This window comes from Sander lucioperca, chromosome 10 (genome assembly GCF_008315115.2).
Source record: "Sander lucioperca isolate FBNREF2018 chromosome 10, SLUC_FBN_1.2, whole genome shotgun sequence".
NCBI classification, from domain to species: domain Eukaryota; kingdom Metazoa; phylum Chordata; class Actinopteri; order Perciformes; family Percidae; genus Sander; species Sander lucioperca.
The window spans coordinates 12,924,714-12,947,220 of NC_050182.1; the positions used below are offsets into that span (position 1 = coordinate 12,924,714).

A 22,507-nucleotide genomic window follows, 5' to 3' on the forward strand; every position below is an offset into this window, starting at 1 on the left:
GGGGCTGACTGGATGTGTCCCCGGGCCCAGGCTCTTGTCAGCTCTCATCCCGACTGAAGCCTTGCAGCACTGGGAGAGTGAGGCAGACAGACAGGGGTGGTGCTAGCTGGCTGAATTACCATTAGATTAGTCGCCTATCTATACAGTTAACATTACTGATGAATTTGTGGGTTAGCCCAGAGTTGTTAACCGTGGTCAAAACAATCATACTAAAAATAACTGAGCATGTTGAACGATGTCGTAATGTTATGTTACCCACCAAGAATTAGCTAACGTCAAGCATTAGCATTAGCTACTTGTCTAAGCACTTTTCCTCTTCAGTTCCCCTACAGGTTGGAGGCGGAATTGTCCATTGCTGTTATCATTACCATTATTCTTATGTCTCATTCGAACGAGTTAATGAACCACTGAAACGATTTTGGAAACATTATTTTAAGGTACAAAAGAATCTTTGGTGTTGGATCGATCGATATTGAAATCAACCAATATCAAATCATGTTATTCAGTGTCACTGTCTTCAGTTTATTTCATCTGTACAGATTATATTCAGTCATATTTTTTTATTGTTACCCCTTATGCCCCGATGGCCTGTTGTTTTAAGCAATCATTAAACATGGCAGAGTGAATGCAATGCTATAATATCTTAAATAATGTTGCCATGCTGAACAGTTGAGGCGTTAACAAGAATTTGCCTCGCATATACCTCATATCACAGGTCTCTGTTGTATTACTGCAAAGTGGCATGTAATCAAAGACAAAACAATGCCATGTGGCAAAAAAAAAGTTGTTTTATAAACGTAATACCCCCCCCCAAAAAAAAAAAAAAAAAAAAAAAAAAAAAGAATCAAGGTCTGTATCGAATCGTGGGTCAAAAATCGTGATACGAACCGAATCGTGGGTTTGGTCGTTACAGACCTAACCTGAGGTCATAAAGAGAAAAGAGCTTCTCTGTTTTAAAAAAATTAAACTGTTTCTGCTTTAGATGCAGTGTATGAGTCAAGATCATAAACTGGACTCAATCTGTAATTTGTTGACAACAAGTAAGTCACCAGATGGTCTGATCTACTCCCTTTAAAGGTAATGTTTTATTACCTGTTTACATTTGATGCATTTACAGCAACTCTTCGTCTTGACTCATGTTTTTAAACCTAACTGGCTTACTTTGCAGACCTGCAGTTTTTACAATCTGCAAATCAAAATGGGTTTTCTTTCTGTAAATTATCTTGAAACAGACATGAAGAAATGTACATGTTGCTTCTCATTTTTGTCTAATTTCCACCACAGGAATTGTCCGAGGATGCCAGGAAGTATTTTAGGAACTTAATAACATTAACTATCTCTACAGGAGGAACCAGAGTTCAACTCCTGCATAATTCCAGGCCCCCCAAAAAGTTACTTTCTGATGGAGCTATTAGGGCTCACTAGTTAAACACAAATCTCAGCTTCTGTCACACAGTAGGGTTAGGTTTGGTTTAAAACACAGTGCCCAGGATGGGCGCTACGAGGGGCATGGGCACAAGGGGACCATAAGTGTGGTAGGACACTTAAAAAACCTTCTTAAAAAACCTGGGTCTGTGTTACGACCCCTTTCGGGAACAGTTGCCTGTTGAGGGTGTTCATATAATATTGGCTTGGCTAGGGATAATGTGAGGGCTGACGGGGTGCCTAATGTAGGGAAGCCGCCAGCAGTTCCCGTCAGTGGTAGCACCCTCAGCGAGGCCACAGGGCTCCCATGACATTTTCCCAGCCTGCGCTGTCACCTGAGCTGCCAGCTGGGCTGCCACTCATGTTGGGCCAGATGTAGTGAAACCAGATTGCTTGGAGTTGCCAGATTCACAGTTGATAAACCAGCTAGCAGCGTCAAGGCTGATGGCAGAACAAAAGGAAGATGCATCTTTAACTGAGCTGTTTGACAGAGTTGCACCAGCATCAGAGGTTAGGAGTGCTGCTTAGTGCTTTGAGCACTTAATTGTGGACTGTGTGGGTCCTTTGCTTCAGTCCAAATCTGGACACACATATCTGTTGACTGTAATATGTCAAGCTACAAGATATCCTGCTGCCACTTCGCACCATTACAGCTAAGGCAGTGGTCAGAGCGTTGACTCAGTTCACTATATTTTTCATCCCAAAAGTGCTCCAGTCTCACCAACATTAAAGTTTTACATCCCATCTGTTTGCTGAAGTGCTTAAACTGTTGCACATTAACCATAATAAATTGGCAGCATCCCATGCTCAAAGTCAAGGCGCACTTGAGCGCTTTCATTAAACACTGAAGTCCTTGTTGCACACTTACTGTACAGAGCTGTCTGGTGACTGGGAGGATGGGTTGCCCTGGTTGATGTTAGCAGATCCCCTTCAGAACCTCATAGAATATGTGAATGGCTTCCGATTGAGATTGTATAGGGCAGGTGAAATGGTGAGGCAAAAACCTTTGGGTCGCGCAGGGAAAGATGAAGAACCACTATAACCAGCAGGTTAAGGTTCTTCAGTTTAGACCAGGCAATCAAGTTCTTTCTCTGCTTCCTCTGGTTAATTCAGCTTTCCAGGCCAAGTACAGTGGTCCTTTCTCTGTGGCGCGTCAGGTCACCAGAACTCAATTACCTGATCTGCATGTAACACAACCACGTGCTAAACAAATCAAAGGACTTAACCAGAGATCAATATAACAGACTTAGTAAACATTAAGTTACTTAATAACTTTGACTGGAAAGAGCACCCATTTAGTCATAACCTGGCTCTTGGGCTAGGACGAATATGAGAGATGCACAAGTTTAAAGGATTAAACAGTAAAGTAATTGATTTAACAAAAGTAATTAATTTGCAAAGCATAACAAAGGAACACATAACGTGGGATGTGAATGTCAGTAAGATCAGTAATGTAAGATTTGCATATATGACAATGTGGCGTGTGTGCATGTTGTATAGTGTACAAAATAAGCAAACGAGAACCAAGGATAAACTAAAGATGCCACATGACTAGGGAGGGCGTCTGTTACAGATGGTCGGACCGAGGGTCTGATTCTTATGTACGGGTCGTCCACCCTTCCCTCCACCAATCACAGGGGCTTGGCATTCACCCCGGAAAACACTTCTGTAGGGTTCAGATTACAACCTCTCATACTACCGAAATAGGAGCTGAACAGTTTTAAAAAATAGCAGCAGCTCTGACCAAGTTAGGAACCCACCCATCATTCTTAAAGCAATATATCATGCAAAGAGAGATGAGTACAAACCATTTGTATTAAAGTAAATTAAGTAAATATCTGTAACTATATTTTTCTACAACAACATCATCAGGAGGTGCTGCAACTGGATAGCTTAAACAACTGGGGAAACTAACCCCCTCAGGTCATTTTTTTAATGTGCTTTGCTTTCGACAAGGTGATCCCATCTTCACTGAACACGCCTCCAACATGGGTTAACATTCCCCATATTTAAGGAGTAGCACCCAGTGGTGGAGACATTCTCATTTGGCTTTTAGATTGACATTGGGGTTGAACGATGGCGGTCAGCAATGTTATCAAATACCTTCTCTTCACTTTCAACTTATTGTTTTTTGTGGGTGGAATCATTATTCTCAGTTTCTCCATACACATGAAGCACAACAAAGCCGACTACCAGATGACTGATGAACTTCTTCCAGCGCTAAACCTCCTGATAATTATCGGTGCCGTGACTCTGATTTTCGGCTTCCTGGGCTGCTGTGGAGCGTTCCGAGAGAACCGCTGCCTGCTGATCCTGTTCTTTGTGGGCCTGGTTCTAATGCTCTGCATGCTGTTAGCTGTGGGAGCGTTGGGAGCCATTACCAGAACTGAAGCTACACAGGAACTGGTAATGGAACACATGGAGCAGCTGCTTCCGCTGAGCGAACAGCCCAAGGAAGTTCAGGAGGAGTTTCAGGATTTGGAAAGGGCCGGGTTCTGTTGTGGTTTATCTGAGGATATCTTGATTGGGGAAACGCAACAGTGGTGCCCGACTCTTGTAACTGCACAGACACATCCAGGAACTGCATGGTTTTGGATGAACGTGAGATATACTCAACACCGTGTATGACGTACATTATGACATGGTTGGACAAAGTATCAGACTCACTCATGGGGATTGCGTTTGGATCTGGCATCTTGATAATTCTTGGCATGATTTTCTCATTAGTCCTGCTCTGTCAGATTAGGAATGGGTAACGATTATCACAAAGGTTCACAGGTGTTGATTGAAGGACAGATCATCATGTTAGTGTTAATTTAATCTTTACTAGGCTTTGCCCTATTGTATATTTTGTAAATGCTTCTACTCTTTTGTACCTGGCTGTGTTTGTATGTTTAATACTGTAGATTGCAAACAAAAACTGCATATTCAACTTTTTTTACACAATTAAAAGGATCAATTCTTGTTTTTTTTGTTCAAAAGAAACTTTTTGAGATTGATGATTATGGTGTGTATGTGTCTGACCAGTGACTAGTGGTTGAAAGTAACTCAAGTGTCGTACTTTACTCAGGTATTTCTATTTTTTGTGTGCCACTTTTAACTTGTAATCCTAAAAACTATAAAAATGTTGTAGTTTTTACTCCACTACATGTATCTGTCAGCTGTAGCAAAATGATTTAATGTTTTTTTTTTTTTTAATTATTAGAATAAAAAGTCCAAATAACAAACATAAATCTGTGTAGCAGAACATTTTTTTCCCTTTCTATTTATCATTTCATCAAATTTAAACTCATCTTGTGACCCTTTGGAGGGACCCGACCCCTGGGTTGGGAGCTACTGCATTAAACTATCTTTGGTCTTAGTGCCGGATGTCTCTTCCTAAATGAGTTATGGCCATTTTCCTGCAAGCCCGCCCTTTGTGAAGTTTGATTGATGCCGACCGTGCATTTTGACCTATCTTGCTCATTTATAATAGAAATATCAGTCCCACCATGCTGTATGAAAAAAATGGTGTTGAAAAAGTCAAATTCTAAAAATAGATGTCACAAGTCTATGATTTTAAAAATAAACTTGTCAGTGCTCTGAAGGTGGACAAACTAAGTAACAGTGATTCCGTGTTTGAATTCCCTTAAACATATCTTTGACATTTCTGTAATGCCACCTATTGTTACTTATCAGATTACATATACGCTGTAACTAATATATCTGCAAAAAGTTTAATATCAAGAGATATATTGTCCTGGACTCAAACCTGGTGTTAGGTTTCCGCAATCAATTCCTGAGTTTCTCAAAATGTTCCTGGTATCTATGGTCGTACTTATGTTTTAAATAACCAATTACAACATTTACAAAATAAATAAAACATCTAATAATGTCAATGGAATACATTATAGTGACCTGCCTATTGAAACCCATTCTCATTGAAATAATGCACCGTTAGCTTTACGATGGTGAAACACGAGAAGTGATTGAGTCAAGTACAAATGTGCTTTTCTCAGTTGTTGAACAGTTTTATGTCTGAAATTAAAGCTGCAAGCAGCGTTGGACAGGCCCTCGCGCCTCTGCACGCGTCGGGGTTACTGGCGGACGCCGCTCCTTGCGACCGTGCATTTGCGCGGCACTCAGACACTGCAAATCGTCACCAATGAAAAGGGAACTCCCTGCCAAGTTCAATGATACCGCACACAAGACTCTACGTCATACAGTTCATTAGCTGTGAAAGGGGGCGTGGCCAAAGCATCAGGGTCGGGGCAAACCTTTACCAATCAAAAAGGAAGTCTCTGCTGAGTTCATTGATACCTCACATAAGACTCTACCTTAAACGGGTCACCAGTTATGAAAGGGGGCGTGGTTTAAGCATAGGGAGCGGGCCAAACCATCACAAATTAATAAGGAACTCTGTGTTGAGATCAATAATACCTCACACAAGAATCTACACTAAACGGGTCATTAGTTATGAAAAGGGGCGTGGCTAACGCATAGGGGGCGGGTCAAACCATCACCAATCAAAAAGTTACTCTCTGCTGAGTTTAATGATACCTCACACAAGACTCTACCTTAAAAGGTTCAATGTTATGAAAGGGGGTGTGGCCTGAGTAAATGGGCGTGGCTAAAGTATAGGGGGCGGCTCAGTATCACATGTAGACCACACATTATAATTTTCATGTAAATCGGATGATGTAAGGCTGATTTCCTGTTGCCAGTGGGGGGCGCTATGATCAAAAGTCAATATTGGCCTGTATATGTCCTCAGGCCTGGACTCTTGTTGATTGTGGGAAATTTCAAGCAGATATGACATTGTACACTGTAGTTACAGCCACTTTCTCGTTCATCGCTAAACACTCAAAATGGCTGCCACGCCACGCCCACACCGTTTGACAAAACGTTTTTCTTTTAATAACTTTTCATCTTTAAGGTGTTGAGATGGTACAGACCAAATTTGAGGTCCATCGGATGAAATCTCTAGGAGGAGTTCGTTAAAGTATACCACCTTGACTTTTAGGCCTAGTTCCTGTTGCTACTAGAGGGCGCTATGACTTTGAGCCAATATCGGACTGGAGATCTCGTCAAGGTTGGACTCTTATAAATCCTGAAACGTTTCGAGCCAATTGGACAATGTACACTCAAGTTACACCCACTTCCTGTTTCGACGGCGAAACGCACAAAATAGCCGCCCCGCCACGGCCATGCCCTATGACGAAAAGTGTTTCTTTAAATAACTTTTCATCTTTAACGTCTTGAGATGGCACAGACCAAATTTGAAGTTGATCGGATGAAATCTCTAGGAGGAGTTTGTTTAAGTACGATGTGGAAATGGCCAAAATCGCACTATTTTTGAACTTTCAATTCAAAATGGTGGACTTCCTGCTGGGTTCAGGGTATGGCTCCAATGAGCTTTTCTGTACGTCTTGACATGATACATATGTGTACCAAGTTTCGTGAGTGTACGTTAAACGTACTGCAGGGCCTAAATTTATTTAACTTTCTAGGGGGCGCTAGCGAGCCATTTTTGTGCGCCTATTCCCGATACCCTTAAAATACGTAAATTTTCACCAGACTTGATGCGACCACCAATTTTGGTGAGTTTTTGAGTATGTTAAGCCCCTCAAAAAGTCAATTAATTCCTTCAGTTTCAATAGCGCCTTCGCCGCTGTTGGTGCTAGGGCCCTAATAATGTGCTGTTAATGTGAAAGCCTCTTCTTAGCATGCCACATTGGGGTTTAGGGAGGCACCTATAGCATTCTTTGCATTTGTCCTTATAATCCATGCTCATGATAGCTTGCCTGGATCTATTCTCTTTATCTTTGGTTTCAATATGATGCATCATATGAGCAAAATAGATTACGGAAAAGGAGGTTATATTACAAACTCTGAGTTCACCACAAAGTATTTCTACAGTCATTAGCTCATATGTGTACTCTACGATACAGTAATGAAATGCATTACATTAATACAAGCTTATTAAATCTAACCTATGGACCAGCAGATGGGTTTCGATTTCCCCTGCACCTAATTTCCATACTGTTTCGAAAGTAATCAAAATATTTCACAGGAAAATCCCTGCTGCTGCAGCATGATGCCAAATCAGTAGCATCTCTAAATAGCAATGTCATCCCTCCTTCATTAAACCAGCAATCAATCTATTTCTAACACTGAACGTGTTGGTGAATATTCAGGATTATTAGGAATATATGCGGTTATAATATTTTTACATGGGGAAATCTATCTCTGTCTATATTTACTGTCCATCAGCTGTCCATTACAGAGATAGACTATGTTTGCCTGTCAATCAACGGGTAGTGCTGTGTTGAGCTATGCGATCTCCAATACCCTTTTTCTTTGTATTGAAACACAGCTATGGCAGAAGTGTTTTAATTTGCTCCGCTGAGAGAAGATGCAGAGCAGGAAGCCTGCGTTGTTCTGCTAAATACCGATCTAGGCTCCTCTGTTGGGAAGCAGAGCATCTGTTTGTAAACCAGTTAATGACCTGAGGTCATAAAGAGAAAAGAGCTTCTCTGTTATAAACGATTTTAAGATGTTTCTGCTTTACTAGATGCCGTCATGTTTATGAGTCAAGATCATAAACTGGACTCAATCTGTAATTTGTTGACAGCGAGTAAGTCACCAGATAGTCTGATCTACTCCCTTTGTAGAGAACACTTTATTACCTGTTTACATTTGATGCATTTACAGCATCTCTTTTCCTTGAGTTATGTTTTTGTAAATGTAACTCATAAGCTACAAATCTAAATGGATTTTTTTTTCTTCTGATATTTTCTTGAAATAAACGTGAAGCAATGTACTGTACATGTTGCTTCTCCTTTTAATCTAATTTCCACCACAGGAATTTTCCGAGGAGGCCAGGAAGCATTTTAGGAACTTATAGCATTACCTATCTCTACAGCAGGAGAGTTCTACTCTTGCTTAGTTCCAGGCTCCCCAAAAAAAAGTGCCTTTTACAGGGATAGTACTTTCTGATGTTCCAGGAGCTATCAGGGCTCACTAATCTCAGTTTCTGTCACACAGTAGAGTTAGGTTTGGGTTAAAACGCCCAGGCACAAGTGACACTAAGGGGCCATCCACACGGAAACGGTTTTTGGTGTAAACGCACATGTTTTGCATCGTTTTGGATGATCGTCCAAACGAATCCTGTAAATGCACTGCTTGAAGACGCACTTTTTTGAAACCTGGTCCCAGGGGTGAAAAAATTCGAAATCGCCGCCCTTGCGTCTTCGTTTGTACGGCGAAGGCGCATACTTGCGTATCGATGATGTTATCGCCACACCCCTCGACCTCTAGCCTTTGACCTCTTATCCCGCGACGACGTCTCATAACAACAACAATGGCGGACTACATGCTTGTGTTCCTGCTGGAGAAGATATTGAGCCTATTAGGGCTGTTTGGTTTCTTCTTCTACTGTCTGTTTGTATACAGCGCGCAAGCTTTATGCGCATGTTCCGCCTCTTCTTCTCCGTTTTTGGTGAATTTCTGTAGCAGAAACAGTGCCACCTATAGGCCTGGAATATGAAGTAGCGTGTTGAGTCATTTACAAATGGATCCGTTTGGACGCAAACATTCTTGAAACGATGCCAGGGAAGACGGGGGGAAAAAGATCATTTTGGTACGTGTGGACGTGGCCTAAAAGAACCTCCTTAAAAAACCTGGGTCGTAGGCAACTTAAAGGCCCTGGACACCCACACAGGTGTTTTCAGTTATTCTGGCTGATTAGACCTCTGCCCAGGTTGAAGGTGGGCCGGAGCTTAAATGGTAATTTATTACATCACAAATTTCATCTACCAATAAGAATGATAAAGGTGTCATGTGCTTTGACCTAACAGGTGAAACAGAGCTAACGGGAGGCTCAGGAAGATTTCAATCAATCAGTCTATATACATATATATATCCTGGGAAGAGGTCTAATCAGCCAGAATAACTGAAACACCTGTGTGGGTGTTCAAGGCCTTTAAAAGTTATAAAAGTAAGCAAAAGAGAACCAAGATGAAACTAAAGATACCAAATCAGGAAGGGTTGCCTGTTAGAGAGATACAGAGAATGAGTAGCAGAGCCTACATTTATAATCTTGACCACCGGGCCCAGGTGCCACCAGAAGGCACTGATAACTAGCCCATCCCACAATCACAGCAGGGTAACAACAGGCAGTGGTGGAATGTAACGAAGTTCAAATACTTCGTTACTTTACTTAAGTACATTTTTTCACGTTATCTGTACTTTACTTAAGTAGAATCAATAGTGCATACTTTTGACTTTTACTTCATTAAATTTTGCAGCAATTATCTGTACTTTCTACTCCACTACATTTCTACAATGTTCCGTTACATTTTCTTTATATTTTCTGATTAGTTTTTCCCCCTGCCAAAACACACGTTTGTCTCACTAGTGAAGTTTGGTTGCCATAGATATGTATGGGGCACTGCTGATCCTTGCTTCCAAGCCAGCTCCGGTGCTCCAGAGCCCGGGCGCTGCGCCGCTGACCCTCGGTAATACAGCCTCCGGTAAAAGTAAAAATGAAAATGCTTGTTTTTTAGTATTCCCGTTTTTAAATCATAGTTGCCATCTATTTCTCTCAACAGCGTCGTTTACATTTCCGCCAGGCTGTGTAAAGGCCCAGACACACTGACCAGACGACCGACCCTCGGCAGAAAAGGCAGTTGGACTGATCAGTCTCCCTGAGTTGGTCAAAAAAGTGCCTTGGAACACACCAAAGCGACAAGACATAATACGTCTCCATAACAGCAGGCGGCGCTAATCTATATTGTCGCCCAAAAATTAAAACAGGCAGCTGATTGGACGAACGCGTCACGTGGGTCTGGCTTCTCCAGAAATTCAAAGACAGACTGTCATGGCGGCTTGTTCAGAATACGATCTCATATTGTACTAAAATAGTTCACCGAAACGTGTTTCTGAAAACATTTTAAGCGAGAAATAGACCATGCTGTTGCTGAATCTGTCTTCATTTCAGATCCACAAAGATCAGTTTAAAAGATTTTCGTCAGATTTTGAGAGACTCTAGTCACGCTCATTCCGCTCCCCGTTTCCGGGTTAGCACTCTACCAATCAGATGGGTCATTTAAGTCCGACTGCCGGTAGTGCCCGCCCCCCACCAATTATACATGTCAAATTGGCCAAAATGAAGGATGACGGCCCCTCGGACAGACGACAGCACGGAACACACCGAACAGACTCGAGTCACTGACCTTGCCAGACTGTCCGACGGCCAATTATCGGCTCTGTGTGTAGTAGGCTTTAGACGCATTCATATCTTATTTATTTGCCTGGACCTCTTCACAACCGCCTCCCCATGTCCGCTGCTTCACACACTTTATTTGCTTATGGTTAAAGGAAATAAAACCGTCTTAAAATACATCCATGAATAAAACCTACCGCATTCCGATTCTAACAATGAATTGTTTTCGTACGAATTCTATTTTCGTTTTATGCTGGTTAGGATAGGAAATTTTTTTAAAAGCCAGGCCTTGTTTGGGAACTAACCAACTTTTTTTTCTTATTTGCATATTACCATTTAAAATGGTAATATGCAAATTAGATTAAGAGAATAAATTGTTATGCAAGTACTTTTACTTTTAATACTTCAAGTACATTTCAAAAGGTACTTTTTACTTTTACTTAAGTAGGGTTGTCATTGTGGTACTTCTACTTTTACTAAAGTAAATATGTCTCTGGTTATTTGTACTTTTACTTAAGTACTAAGATTCAGTACTTCTTCCACCACTGATCACAGGTGTCTTGAAAGGTGCCCTATTCCTGTTTTATTCCAATGAATTTGTTGTACAATCCTTTTTTCCCCCTCCATACCATCCCATTGTTTGAGTTGAGAGAGCATCCGGAGGTGTGTGTTGGATAGCTTTAACAACTGGGACAACAACTTTTTTTAAACCCCCCTCAGGCCAGTTTTCATTGTGCTCTGCTTTCAACAAGGTGATCCCTCCCCCACTGAACACGCCTCCAACAAGGGTCAAAAGTTCCCCACCCAGTGGTGGAGACATTCTCATTTGGCTTTTGGATTGACGTTGGGGTTGAACAATGACGGTCAGCAATGTGATCAAATACCTTCTCTTCACCTTCAACTTTTTATTTTTTGTGGGTGGAATCATTATTCTCAGTTTCTCCATACACATCAAGTGCAACAAAGCAGACTACCAGATGACTGATGAACTCCTGCCGGCACTAAACCTCCTGATATTTATCGGTGCCATGACTCTGATTTTTGGCTTCCTGGGCTGCTGTGGAGCGTTCCGAGAGAACCGCTGCCTGCTGATCCTGTTCTTCCTGGGCCTGCTCGCAATGTTCCTCATGCTGTTGGCCGTGGGAGTGTTGGGAGCCGTATCAAGAACTGAAGCTGCCCAGGAGCTGGCGAGGGAACACATGGAGCAGCTGCTTCCGCTGAGCGAACAGCCCAAGGAAGTTCAGGAGGAGTTTCAGAAGCTGGAAATGTCCGGGTTCTGTTGTGGTTTATCTGAAGGATATCTTGATTGGGGAAACCCAACAGTGGTGCCCGACTCTTGTAACTGCACAGACACATCCAGGAACTGCATGGTTTTGGATGAACGTGAGATATACTCGACACCGTGTATGACGTACATTATGACGTGGTTGGACAGAGTATCAGACTCACTCATGGGGATTGCGTTTGGATTTGGTATCTTGATGATTTTGGGCATGGTTTTCTCATTAGTCCTGATCTGTCAGATTAGGAATGGGAAGAACTGTATCTTTTAAAATTATTATTACAAAGGTTCCCAGGTGATGATTGAAGGACAGATCACCATGTTAGTATTAATTGCATCTTTACTGGGCTTTGCCTTGTTGTATATATATTTTTTAAAATGCTTCTACTCTTTTGTACCTGTGGTTTATATGTTTTTGTAGATTGCAACCACAAACTGCATATTAAAATTAATGATTTATGAACATGTGTCTGACCCCCTGACCCATGCTAACTAAGTACATTGACTCAGTGCTGTACTTTACTTTGGTACTTCCATTTTTTTACCTGTAGTGGAATGTGTTTAGATTGTGGATTTAATAGCACTCATGGGCTACTGTCAAACATTTACTCTTAGGAAATGAATGCTTAGATTTAAGATAAAACTTTATTGAGGGAAAATACAAATATGCCTCAGCATCAACCAGGTGCTGGCTGCGGCCTGGTGCCATAGGCAAATGTGTTTTCAAATGTGTTAGCGAGCATTAGTCACAGCACATTTGACTTACACATCAGACTAAGGCATGGCTGTCTCCCATGTTACCTGATCCCCCTCCCCCACTGACACTGAGGCTCCCACACCGGGGGTTTTGGTTTAAAACAATGATCACTGGTTCTTTGTTGTGAGTTGGGATCGTTGGCTGGGGTGTTAAGTTATCCACGGGAATGTGGATGGGCGGGTACGTTTTTGCATGTGTGCAGCAGTGATGTGGTAACAAGGAGGAGGACCTCCAAGTAGGAAACCACAAACATCTGCATCACAAATTTTTTTAATTTACATTCTCTGTTGCCCTTGAAGACACTGTCCTTCCACACGCCTTGGCAAACACTCTGAATCTAGGTCAATCACAGGCTGGTTGTACTACATCACTTACTTTTTAAAAAATAGGCATGCATAATTTTGGGAAATATTTCTCTATAACACTAAATATTGTGGATTAAATAAAAAAATAAAGGAAAGGTATTATTTATTATTAGTTAAAAACTCAAATATTGCTCAAAACTCAGGACACAGTTTTATGTTTCGCAGAACAGTTTGTGTTGGATTGGACCCTATCGTTCATAGTAAGAAGCTGGTTAAGCAAATATGTTTTCCGGGCCTTTAAAGGAGTTCAGGTTGACTAAAGGCTGTTTTACAGTCGCCGCAGCCGAGCTCGCGCACCAATGTGACGTCAAAATGACGTAGATCTCGCTGCCACGCCAGGATTTTGAGTGCGCACCACTCTATTTTTTTCAGTGGCGCACGACAAAGCGGAAACAGGAAGCCTGAACGAGCTTGAGAGCAACCGAATGCCAGGACTCTCAGAGTGACTGCAAGTCTCTCTTGTAAACTTACTGGGTTAAGATGAGTTCTGTTATGGTGAATGAAAGGCTTGATCCGACGAAGTAGGTCATCGAATCAAATCGAAGCATTGACGTCAATGCTGCTGTCAGTTCTGCCGTTGCTTACCTTTTTCTTCTTCTTCATGTCCGTAGAAATAGCAAAGTCGGTAGCCTTTCCTCATTAGCGCCACCTCTGTTCAGGAGAAGACCGCAACTAGTGTCGCGACCACCACGTGCGAGTATAAACAGTTACGGCGCTCCCATGACGTCACACTGGCGCTCGACAGTTCGGCTGCGGCGAGTATACCCCATGTTTTACAGCGCCAAAACAGCTAATGTCTGTTGATGGATACCTGGGGATTTAAACTGTAACCTTTTGGTTTCCAGACAGCCTCTCTAAATCCTAGAACCCCCCCCCCCCCCCCCCGTCTTTTCCCCCTGTCACAGAGCACCTGGAGGGAAAACAAATTATTTTTTTCCCAGTTTTAATCATGCATGTGTCAGACTTGGAATTCAGGCAATTCTTCCACATCATTGCTCTAATGAAAGATGAATTATTGGCGTAGTCACATTAAACACCCATCCATATCACCTGAGTCTCATGACAAAAAAAAATAAAAAAAAGTTGTGTCTAGTACCTGAAGTGGGGGTGATGTAGGTGGGTTAAAATGAATCGTTTTGTGCCAGAACAAGATGTGCACTCAGTTTGAAAAAGTGATGCCTCATCCAAAAATGGTTTTTGGAATGAAAGGAAAACGTTTAAGGCACCTCAGCAATTTCACAACCTTTGCCAACGAAATGATTGAACTTCGCCTCATTTAATCTTTACTTGTCTTGGCCAATTTATGGGAGTGAGAATGTGTTGATTTATCTGACACTTATAGTTGCTGGTTATTTTTTACATTATAAAAAATAATTATATGATATGATGCAGTACTAATCTACCCAGTAGTTTACAAGACATCTAAAATTGGCTAAAAACACAATATAATATTCTAAAATATTACACTTTAAAAGGTTATTACACTTTTCTGCATAATGAGTACTTTTACTTTAGATACTTTAAATACACTTCTGTACTTTACTTTAGTTCAGGGCCTTTACTTGTAATGGAGAATTCTTCGACTGTGGTATTTCTATTTTTTTCCACCACTGGCTGAAACAATTGATGCTAATTTCTGAAGAGGAACAAAAGGAAACAGGGACAATGTTTTACTCATATGATAATGCAGAGATCTACCTGGAATGTTCTCTTTGTCCCAGCTATCTTTAGTGAATGTCCCCACTGTGGTCCATGAATAAAGATGCTTACAAATGTCTTCTGGGGATGCGTGGTTGGTGTACTTATTTATTCCAAGAGGCAATTGCATCTCTCCTGATACCACCTTCCTGCCACAGGCAAAGTATGCAGGGATGTGTGCAGAGGTAAACAAGGACAGCTCAAAGTCTTTGCATATGTCCCACTTCTGTGTGCCAGGGTGAATATTTTGTGAAGGTGAATCTTAGTAGTGTGTTTGGACTTTAAAGCATACAGTAAATTATACACCATGGGTCAAACAATTTTTTCAATCATTGACTTCCAGGTGTTATTTTTATTAATAAAGAAATTAGCTTCATATTCACACTGAATGGTCATTTCATTACTACCCCTTTTATATTATGAATAGCCATACACAATTGAAATCTCAACAGCTATTAAAGTGCAGGAAGGAAGGAAAATGAATTATATAAGGGACAGCTTTTGCAAAGAAATATATAAGAAAATATGTATTTCAGATCAATGCATTCTAAAGCAGCTCGTTGAATTGTACTTAATTATTTTTATTCCAAAATGCTGCATTTACTAATATATAGCTATTTGTGTGAAATAAATAAAAATCCAACCTGAACACCATGTCGATCAAATCACCAGGACTGCCTTTTTTTCAACTAAAGAACATCGCTCGTCATCGACCATCACTCTCTTTCTCTGCTTCCAAAACCTTGACCCATGCCTTCATCACATCCAGAATTGATTACTGCAACACCATTCTTTACAACTAAAATAGGTTTTCATCAGCTCAAAAATATAGCCAGAGTCCGCCCCATTCTCTCTCTTCTTTTACTGTTTTTTAAATCTCTTAATGGTCTTGGGCCTTCTTATCTTTCGGACCTGCTTTTACCCTATGAGCCTTCGCGGACCCTGAGGTCCTCCGGTACTGGCCTTTTGATTATTCCCAAAGTCCGGCCACACACTCACGGAGAGGCATCGTTCCAGTACTACGGCCCCTGTCTGTGGAACAGCCTGCCGGAGGACCTCAGGGCTGCAGAGAATGTTCAGATTTTTAAGAGCAGTCTCAAGACCCACCTTTTTAACTTAGCTTTTGTCGTGCTCAGCCACATGTTAGTTTTATGTGTGTGTGAGAGAGGGTGTGTGTGGATGTTGGTGGTGGGTGTGTGTCTGTGGGTGTCTGGGGATGCATTTATGTGATGGGGGGTGGGGGGGGATTGCTTTTAACTGTAAAGAACTTTGTGCTACATTTTACATGTATGAAAAGTGCTCTAGAAATAAAGTTTGATTGATTGATTGACCATTCTTTACGGTACACCATCCAAAGTCCTAAATTAACTTGAGTACATCCAGAGCACTGCTGCTTTTCTGCTCACCAGTTCTCACTCCCATGATCACATCACCCCTGTCCTCTAGAACCTCCACTCGCTCCCTGTCCAACAACGGATACAATTCGACAAAAGTCCTTCTTCTCACTTACAAAGCCCTCCATAACCAGCTCCTCTGAGGCAAACCACCTGTCTCCATCACCACTTCTCAAGGTCGAACACCAGACATGGGGAGGCAGAGCCTTCTTCACAGCTCCCAAAACACATCCACAATTGTACCAATCTGTCCATGTTCAAATCACAAGTCAAAACTCACCTTTTTAGAACTGCTTTTAAAATTTGAATAATGTTTGTGGGGTTTCAGTGTGTGGATTTCTTTAAAAATAACTATTGTAAGTGTCTTTAAGTGTTGTAAAAAGTGCTGTATAAATAAAATGCATTATTTATTAGGGGCCAAGATGAGTTGACCCTATTGTTTTTGTCAGTATTCTTCTTCTTCTTCTTCTTCCTAAGAAATCCATGTTCCCATGCATGAAAACTCACCAAATGTTGCACACAAATCCCGCCAAACTTAATTACTGCGATTTGTGTGCTAATTGTCCTGATGGTGGCGCTACAACAGCCAATTAAAATTCTAAACTTTATAAATTCATAACAAATCAACTGTACATGCTACAACCCCGCAGCTTACGTCAAACTGTAGCCCCAATAGAGAAGAAATTGTACTCTGCATTTACCCACTAGCAATTTTGAAGTCCATCACTCTACTTTTTGCAAAAACTGCAAAACTTCTTAAATCTATCGCCTCCCACATTTTTGTTTCAATTGACACCAAATTATGGGAACTTCATCTCAAGACTGTTCTCCACAAAAATAGTATTCAGATTTTTTTTAATCAAAAATTGAGCCCACAGTGCATTAAAACATTTTACTGCATACAGTAGTGTAAACAAATCCTGCAATTTCTTCCAAATTAAAGCTATAGTGCGTAGTTTCTGTCGGCCCCATGAGGAATTCTATGTAATGACAACAACACTGTCGCCCCCACCCCTCCTCCCCACAGCTGCTAGTAGCCAAGGAGGACACAGAGGATTAAAAAAACATGATGGACTTTTCAAAAGAGGTCATTTACACAATCTTCTGAACATAGCCATACTGAGAAATACAGAGAGTTGTGTAGAGGTGATAGTCTTAATTAGCTTTGTAGCAACTCATTTGGCAATGGCTTGAATGTAACATGTGACGTTTATTAATATCAAAAAGTTACGCACTAAAGCTTTAAATCTTGAATGTTGATGGAAAAAAATTCCCAACTTTCGAAGATCACTGTAGAATTAGTGTGCAAAATGTTTGGCACTTCTGCTGACAGAACGCTCATGTATTTGCCATTTTTCTCCTCTTCCTCTTCTCCATTCACTGCTTTTTCCTTTTCCTCCTTAAAATGCTCGGCCCAACCATCGCTGCGGAGCAGCTATACTAATAATAATTATTACTTAGAAAACCAGTTACCTGTGTGTATTAATCATTTTGTATGAAAATATTTCATTTCTTTAAATGTTTACACGTTATGCTGGGCTGCAAGACATATCACCTGTCCCCTGCTAATTGTGTTTAGCCTGCTTGATTGAGTCTGACTGTGTTCTTCTGGCTTTCATATTCCATTTCATCCTGGCTTTGTGTTTAGCTGCTTTCCCAGCGTTAAATTGAGCTTGTTATTTGTTCTCCTCACAGAGCCAGGCCTTGGCCCACTATAAGGGGACCAAACACGCCAAGAAACTAAAAGCCCTGGATGCTCCGAAGAGTAAGCTCAAAGGCTCAGTGGTCACCAAGGAAACCACCAAGCAGGAGATTGCCAAAGGCATCAACACCTTGCAGATCCCCAAAGCCACTGACAGGAAAGGTGTGTGTTTTTTTCTTTTTGCTGCACATTCCCCAACACATGTTCTATGTTGTTTTCTTTTTGTAGCTGCTGCCCTTCTGTTGAGAATGAATGTTGGACCTAAAAAAACAATATTTTGGCATTTTACATTTGCTGCACACAAAATGCAATTGCTTTAGGAGTTGGATGGACTTACTGCTGATTATATCAACCTTATGTTAGCTGGTCTGCCAATGGCTGGCAGAAATGAGAAAAATGAGGTATGCTTCAATCAAAATGCTTGTCGGATTATCTAAGGCTACGTTCAGACGAACAAAAGCACTGTATGGAAAAACTCAGTCATTTGAATGAGATTGTCGATGCAGCAATGAAATGCAGGGATGTTTTCAGTCACTGCCACTAAAGCATCTTATTCAACCCACTCTAACAGCAGAATAAGGGGGATTTAACTTTCATGAAGAGGTAAAAACTCCAGCAACAATTGTAGTATAAAGAACAACTTATTGTTAGACCGATGCGTAGCCTATTGTCTTGTGGCCTTCACCAGGGTCATCATAAAATGTATTAAGATAACCCAGATGAAGGCCACAAGCTGAAACACATTCATCTCACGATGAAGTTGTTCTTTAAGTGTTGCTGGAGATTTGATCTTGAGAGAGATGCTCTCTTTTTTCATTTCTCAATCAACTACTTTTGTCACGTTGCAACACCATGCATGCCTTTGAGGAGAGAGTGTGTGAGAGGGTGTGCTATTATCCCCGTTTGTACAATTCATTGCGTTGACATTCCAAAGACTTGCAAAAGCCACAGAGTTCTTGGAGAGAGATCAGGGTGGCAGTCAGGGGGAGGCTATGACAGCAGGCTTTCAGAACAGGTACACTTTTAGATGTAATTGGAAGATATGTTGTACGAACTAGTTAGTTTGAAGCATACTGAATTCTTCAATTTGTTGGCATTTTTAGGAAACGTTGTAATTTATATAACTGTGTGCTCAAAAACTCATGCCTCCCTATATTGGATTTGTACTTTTTGTTAGTCCTATTATCCCATTTTTAATTACATTTCTGCTGGTGCACATTGTTGTGTGCTGACTGTGTATAACTAAATATTCATCACGTCGCAGCCAGGTGGCTGTGTAAATCCAGTTATGTCGGCCAGGTGTCTGCCGAAAAACATTCCTATTCTCGGTGGAACTCCTTTAAAACATATTGAAAAAGTAAACAAACACTAAATGCAACTTCATGCAGCTGATAGGGACCAGATGCAGATTATTTTAAATTATTTTATCTGCTGTGCTTCATATTGGTTCTGTGGAGGATAACGTCATCGGTTGCTGAGGAGCCCTGCTCTCTCCGTCTCCTCCGCTGTAATGTCCTTTAAGCCTCCTGTTATTATGTCATGAAATTGGCCCAATGAAAGTGTTCCCCTTTAACTGTAACAATTGAAGTTTTTTAAAGGAACACACATTGAGCCGTCACGATCTGGGATTAATTTTACCTCTGCCAATGTCTTCTTCCAATGTTCCGCAAGTATTTAAATTAGGAGCACATTTCTGGAGCTCATCGTGCACCGTGACCTATTTGTCAAGTCTGACCTATTCATGCTTGAAGCTTAAAGGTTGCTTGAGGTGAAAACCTAACCATTAAACGATGGAGATGCCCTGGTATTCATATCATGTCTCAGAGGATTTTGGCTCATAAATGCTACACATATTAATAATGTTCCTCTGTTGAGTTCAAAAGTCGGCGAGAAAACAGCATTAGCAAGTACTTGATTCTACATATTTAACCTCAATTTGTTCACACACTAGTCTTTGTAATTTTAATTTTACACCTGGTAGCATTCTGCCTCACATCCCACAGAGTTCCTAAGCTGCTATACAAACGTCAAACCGTTAAGTGGAGCAATTTGCACTTCAGCAACCCCTGAGCTAAGCCAAGCAGCGGTTATCAACATTTACCGTAAGAGACCTTTTAGGTGAAGTAATGCACCCTTTGGCTGCCATCTTGGAGGTCTCAAGCAAGAGTGCGTGTGAAATCTTAAAACTTAAAACTGTGTAAATTTAAAACTTGGCCATTTTAAAAAGAACACATTTTGTTCCACTGTTAAAACAGTGTATTCACTGTTAACTTTTCTTCATGCATCTTTTTATACCACATTAAGGACTGTGGGGTGTTCATGTTCTGTGGGAACCGTGAGCATCCAATGCCTTTCACACACACACACACACACACACACACACACACACACACTGTAAACCTGAAATTATCTACATAATACCCGGCAGAGCTGTATGTGACAACACAAAATCCTCAGACAGATTTAAGGAATGGTGACTCGGTTTTTTATGACCAAATTATAAACCGACTATGACTGTGGTGCAATCCGCATCATGTCCTCCCTCCTGCACGCTCAACCCATGTGCCACCCCTCGACTAAAGCAAACAAAGTATTTCCATTAAGTCAAAGCGTGCCTCACATGGACACGGATTTCCTGTTGTAGGCTACATGTGTAAAAGGGAAACTTTGGACAATGTCCACACCTGATTCGTGGGATATTGTCCAGAGTTCATATGTGAACAAGGTTTGTATATAAGATCATAAATTACATAGTTAGAATGCTATTGTGGATTTGGGTTTCCAGTGGCTTTAAAGACTTGATAATTAACCAGGCAGCAGGGGCGATTCTAGGATCAGACCTTTAGGTGGACTCAGCCCCTAATGAGAATTTTAAGCCCCCATAAAAAGGGTCTAAAATCGCCACTGCCAGGCAGATTTTCATTGAAGGAAGCATAGTACTAACTGATGTGCAGCAAATGTGTTTTGAAAGAAATATAATGCAACCCACGGCAGCATAATAAGAAAATGTGATGAACATATCTGCAAAACGTTCATACATAACTTACTTGCAAAACATTGACAACATTTTGCTTTTTGTTACTTACAGTTTTATTTTTAAATATAAGCATTTACATCTAAATTGCACATTCAATTATTATTATTTTAATAACTAAATAATTATCTTGCTCCCAAGGGTATCTAACACAAAGCATGGTATGGAGGCCCAAAGTTATCAATTTAGATGATTGAATAAATAATAAAATAAATATCTAGACAAAATATACTGTATAACCATAAAAATGAGAAATTATCAATTAAATGTGTAGAATTATGGCAATTATTATGAAATGTTACTCATCCTGCTTCTTTTAAGTCTTACGTATTTCATATTCTGTTTATTTGATAATCCCATGTTTCATCACAGAGTCTCTGTCAGTCAACAAGACAGGGCAGAGCCAGTTGTGTTGTGAGTTTTCTGCTTATTCAGACAAAAGCAAAGTTTCTGTTTGTAGTTTTTTCCTGATGAACATCTACAGAAAGTTAGCACTGATTTCAGAGATAAAAAGGCATGTCAAAGCAAGTTTTTAGGTTCTTGAAGAGTGCACTACACATTGCAAATGTTCAAATGAATTACAGCAGCAAGAAAGTAGTTTAGTTTGTTGTGTTGCATCTTTGCGAATGAAAAGATCAGTATTCAATCTCACTCAATACATTTCATGCTGTACAGCTAAACAACAACGAACCAAACCCAAAGATATTTTATTTATTTTCTAAAGGAGATCTCAAAGTGATTTTTACTTGTGTGGTTTGAATATTTGCCTATAAACATCATGTAGCTTTGACAAAACATGCTGATAGAGAATACTATGTGATGATGTCAGAAAGTGAGAAATAATAATTAAAAATAATAATAGCTTTATTTATATGAATATATAAAATAATAATACATCAAATTCATATAGCATGTTTGTAGGTACTATGTACTACGGAAACTAAGTAGTTTTACAGAGCAGAATAAAAAGCTGTTTTTTTTTTCATATATTAAAGCTACTTAAAAGGTCAAATTAAGCTTTTGTCTAATTTTGCTGCTTGCATCCATATTGGGTGAGCATTGGTATTTGTAGTCTTCTTTATACATAATCCCTTTATGAGTACTGAACAGTAGTGGTGGGCAGATCGATCCAAATGTTGATAAATATCGATATCAACTTTGGTATTGATATTGATCAATACCAGTGTAATGAGATTGATATTTTAGTTTCAGTTTCTCTCCAGTATGCACCGCTGCGGTTTCATCAAAAAGGCAACCTGGCTGTCTGTGTTGCTGCTTTCAAATGCCGCTCGTGTCACAGCGCGGAGCAGCCACACTTTTCTCTTCTCCTCCCCCCTCTTGTGACTTGATGTTGTACCGTCAGCAGCACACACACACACAAGCAGGACAGAGACAGAGCAGAAGAATGGCAGAGAGGAAGAGGAGCGCTGTGTGGCAATATTTTCAGGCCAAAAATGAAACAACGGCAAGCTGTATAATTTGTAAAAAGGCTGTATGATACAGTGGTAACACAACAAATGTATACAAGCATATCAAAATTCTGTCCTGGGTTTTAATAATCCAAAGGTAAAATCATAAAAACACTTAAAGTCATAACAATTCATTCAGATTTAGCAATTTGATGACGCATCCACATTAATTATTA

The 22,507-nt window shown here is 40.5% G+C and overlaps 2 protein-coding genes and 1 pseudogene across 2 annotated transcripts in view; all 3 read left to right on the top strand.

Annotated features, from left to right (window-relative positions):
* Nucleotides 1–22,507, top strand: part of znf385d (zinc finger protein 385D) — a 98,008-nt gene that overhangs the window by 52,960 nt on the left and 22,541 nt on the right. The window contains exon 4 of the mRNA XM_031279405.2: nucleotides 17,822–17,990. Coding sequence (XP_031135265.1) covers nucleotides 17,822–17,990 — 169 coding nt within the window. The remainder of the gene's footprint in view (nucleotides 1–17,821; nucleotides 17,991–22,507) is intronic.
* On the top strand, nucleotides 3,220–5,025 carry LOC116035999 (annotated as a pseudogene).
* On the top strand, nucleotides 11,252–12,353 carry LOC116035998 (tetraspanin-8-like). The gene has a single exon (XM_036006320.1). The coding sequence runs from the start codon at nucleotides 11,488–11,490 to the stop codon at nucleotides 12,181–12,183; it is 696 nt and encodes a 231-aa protein (XP_035862213.1). The 5' UTR covers nucleotides 11,252–11,487; the 3' UTR covers nucleotides 12,184–12,353.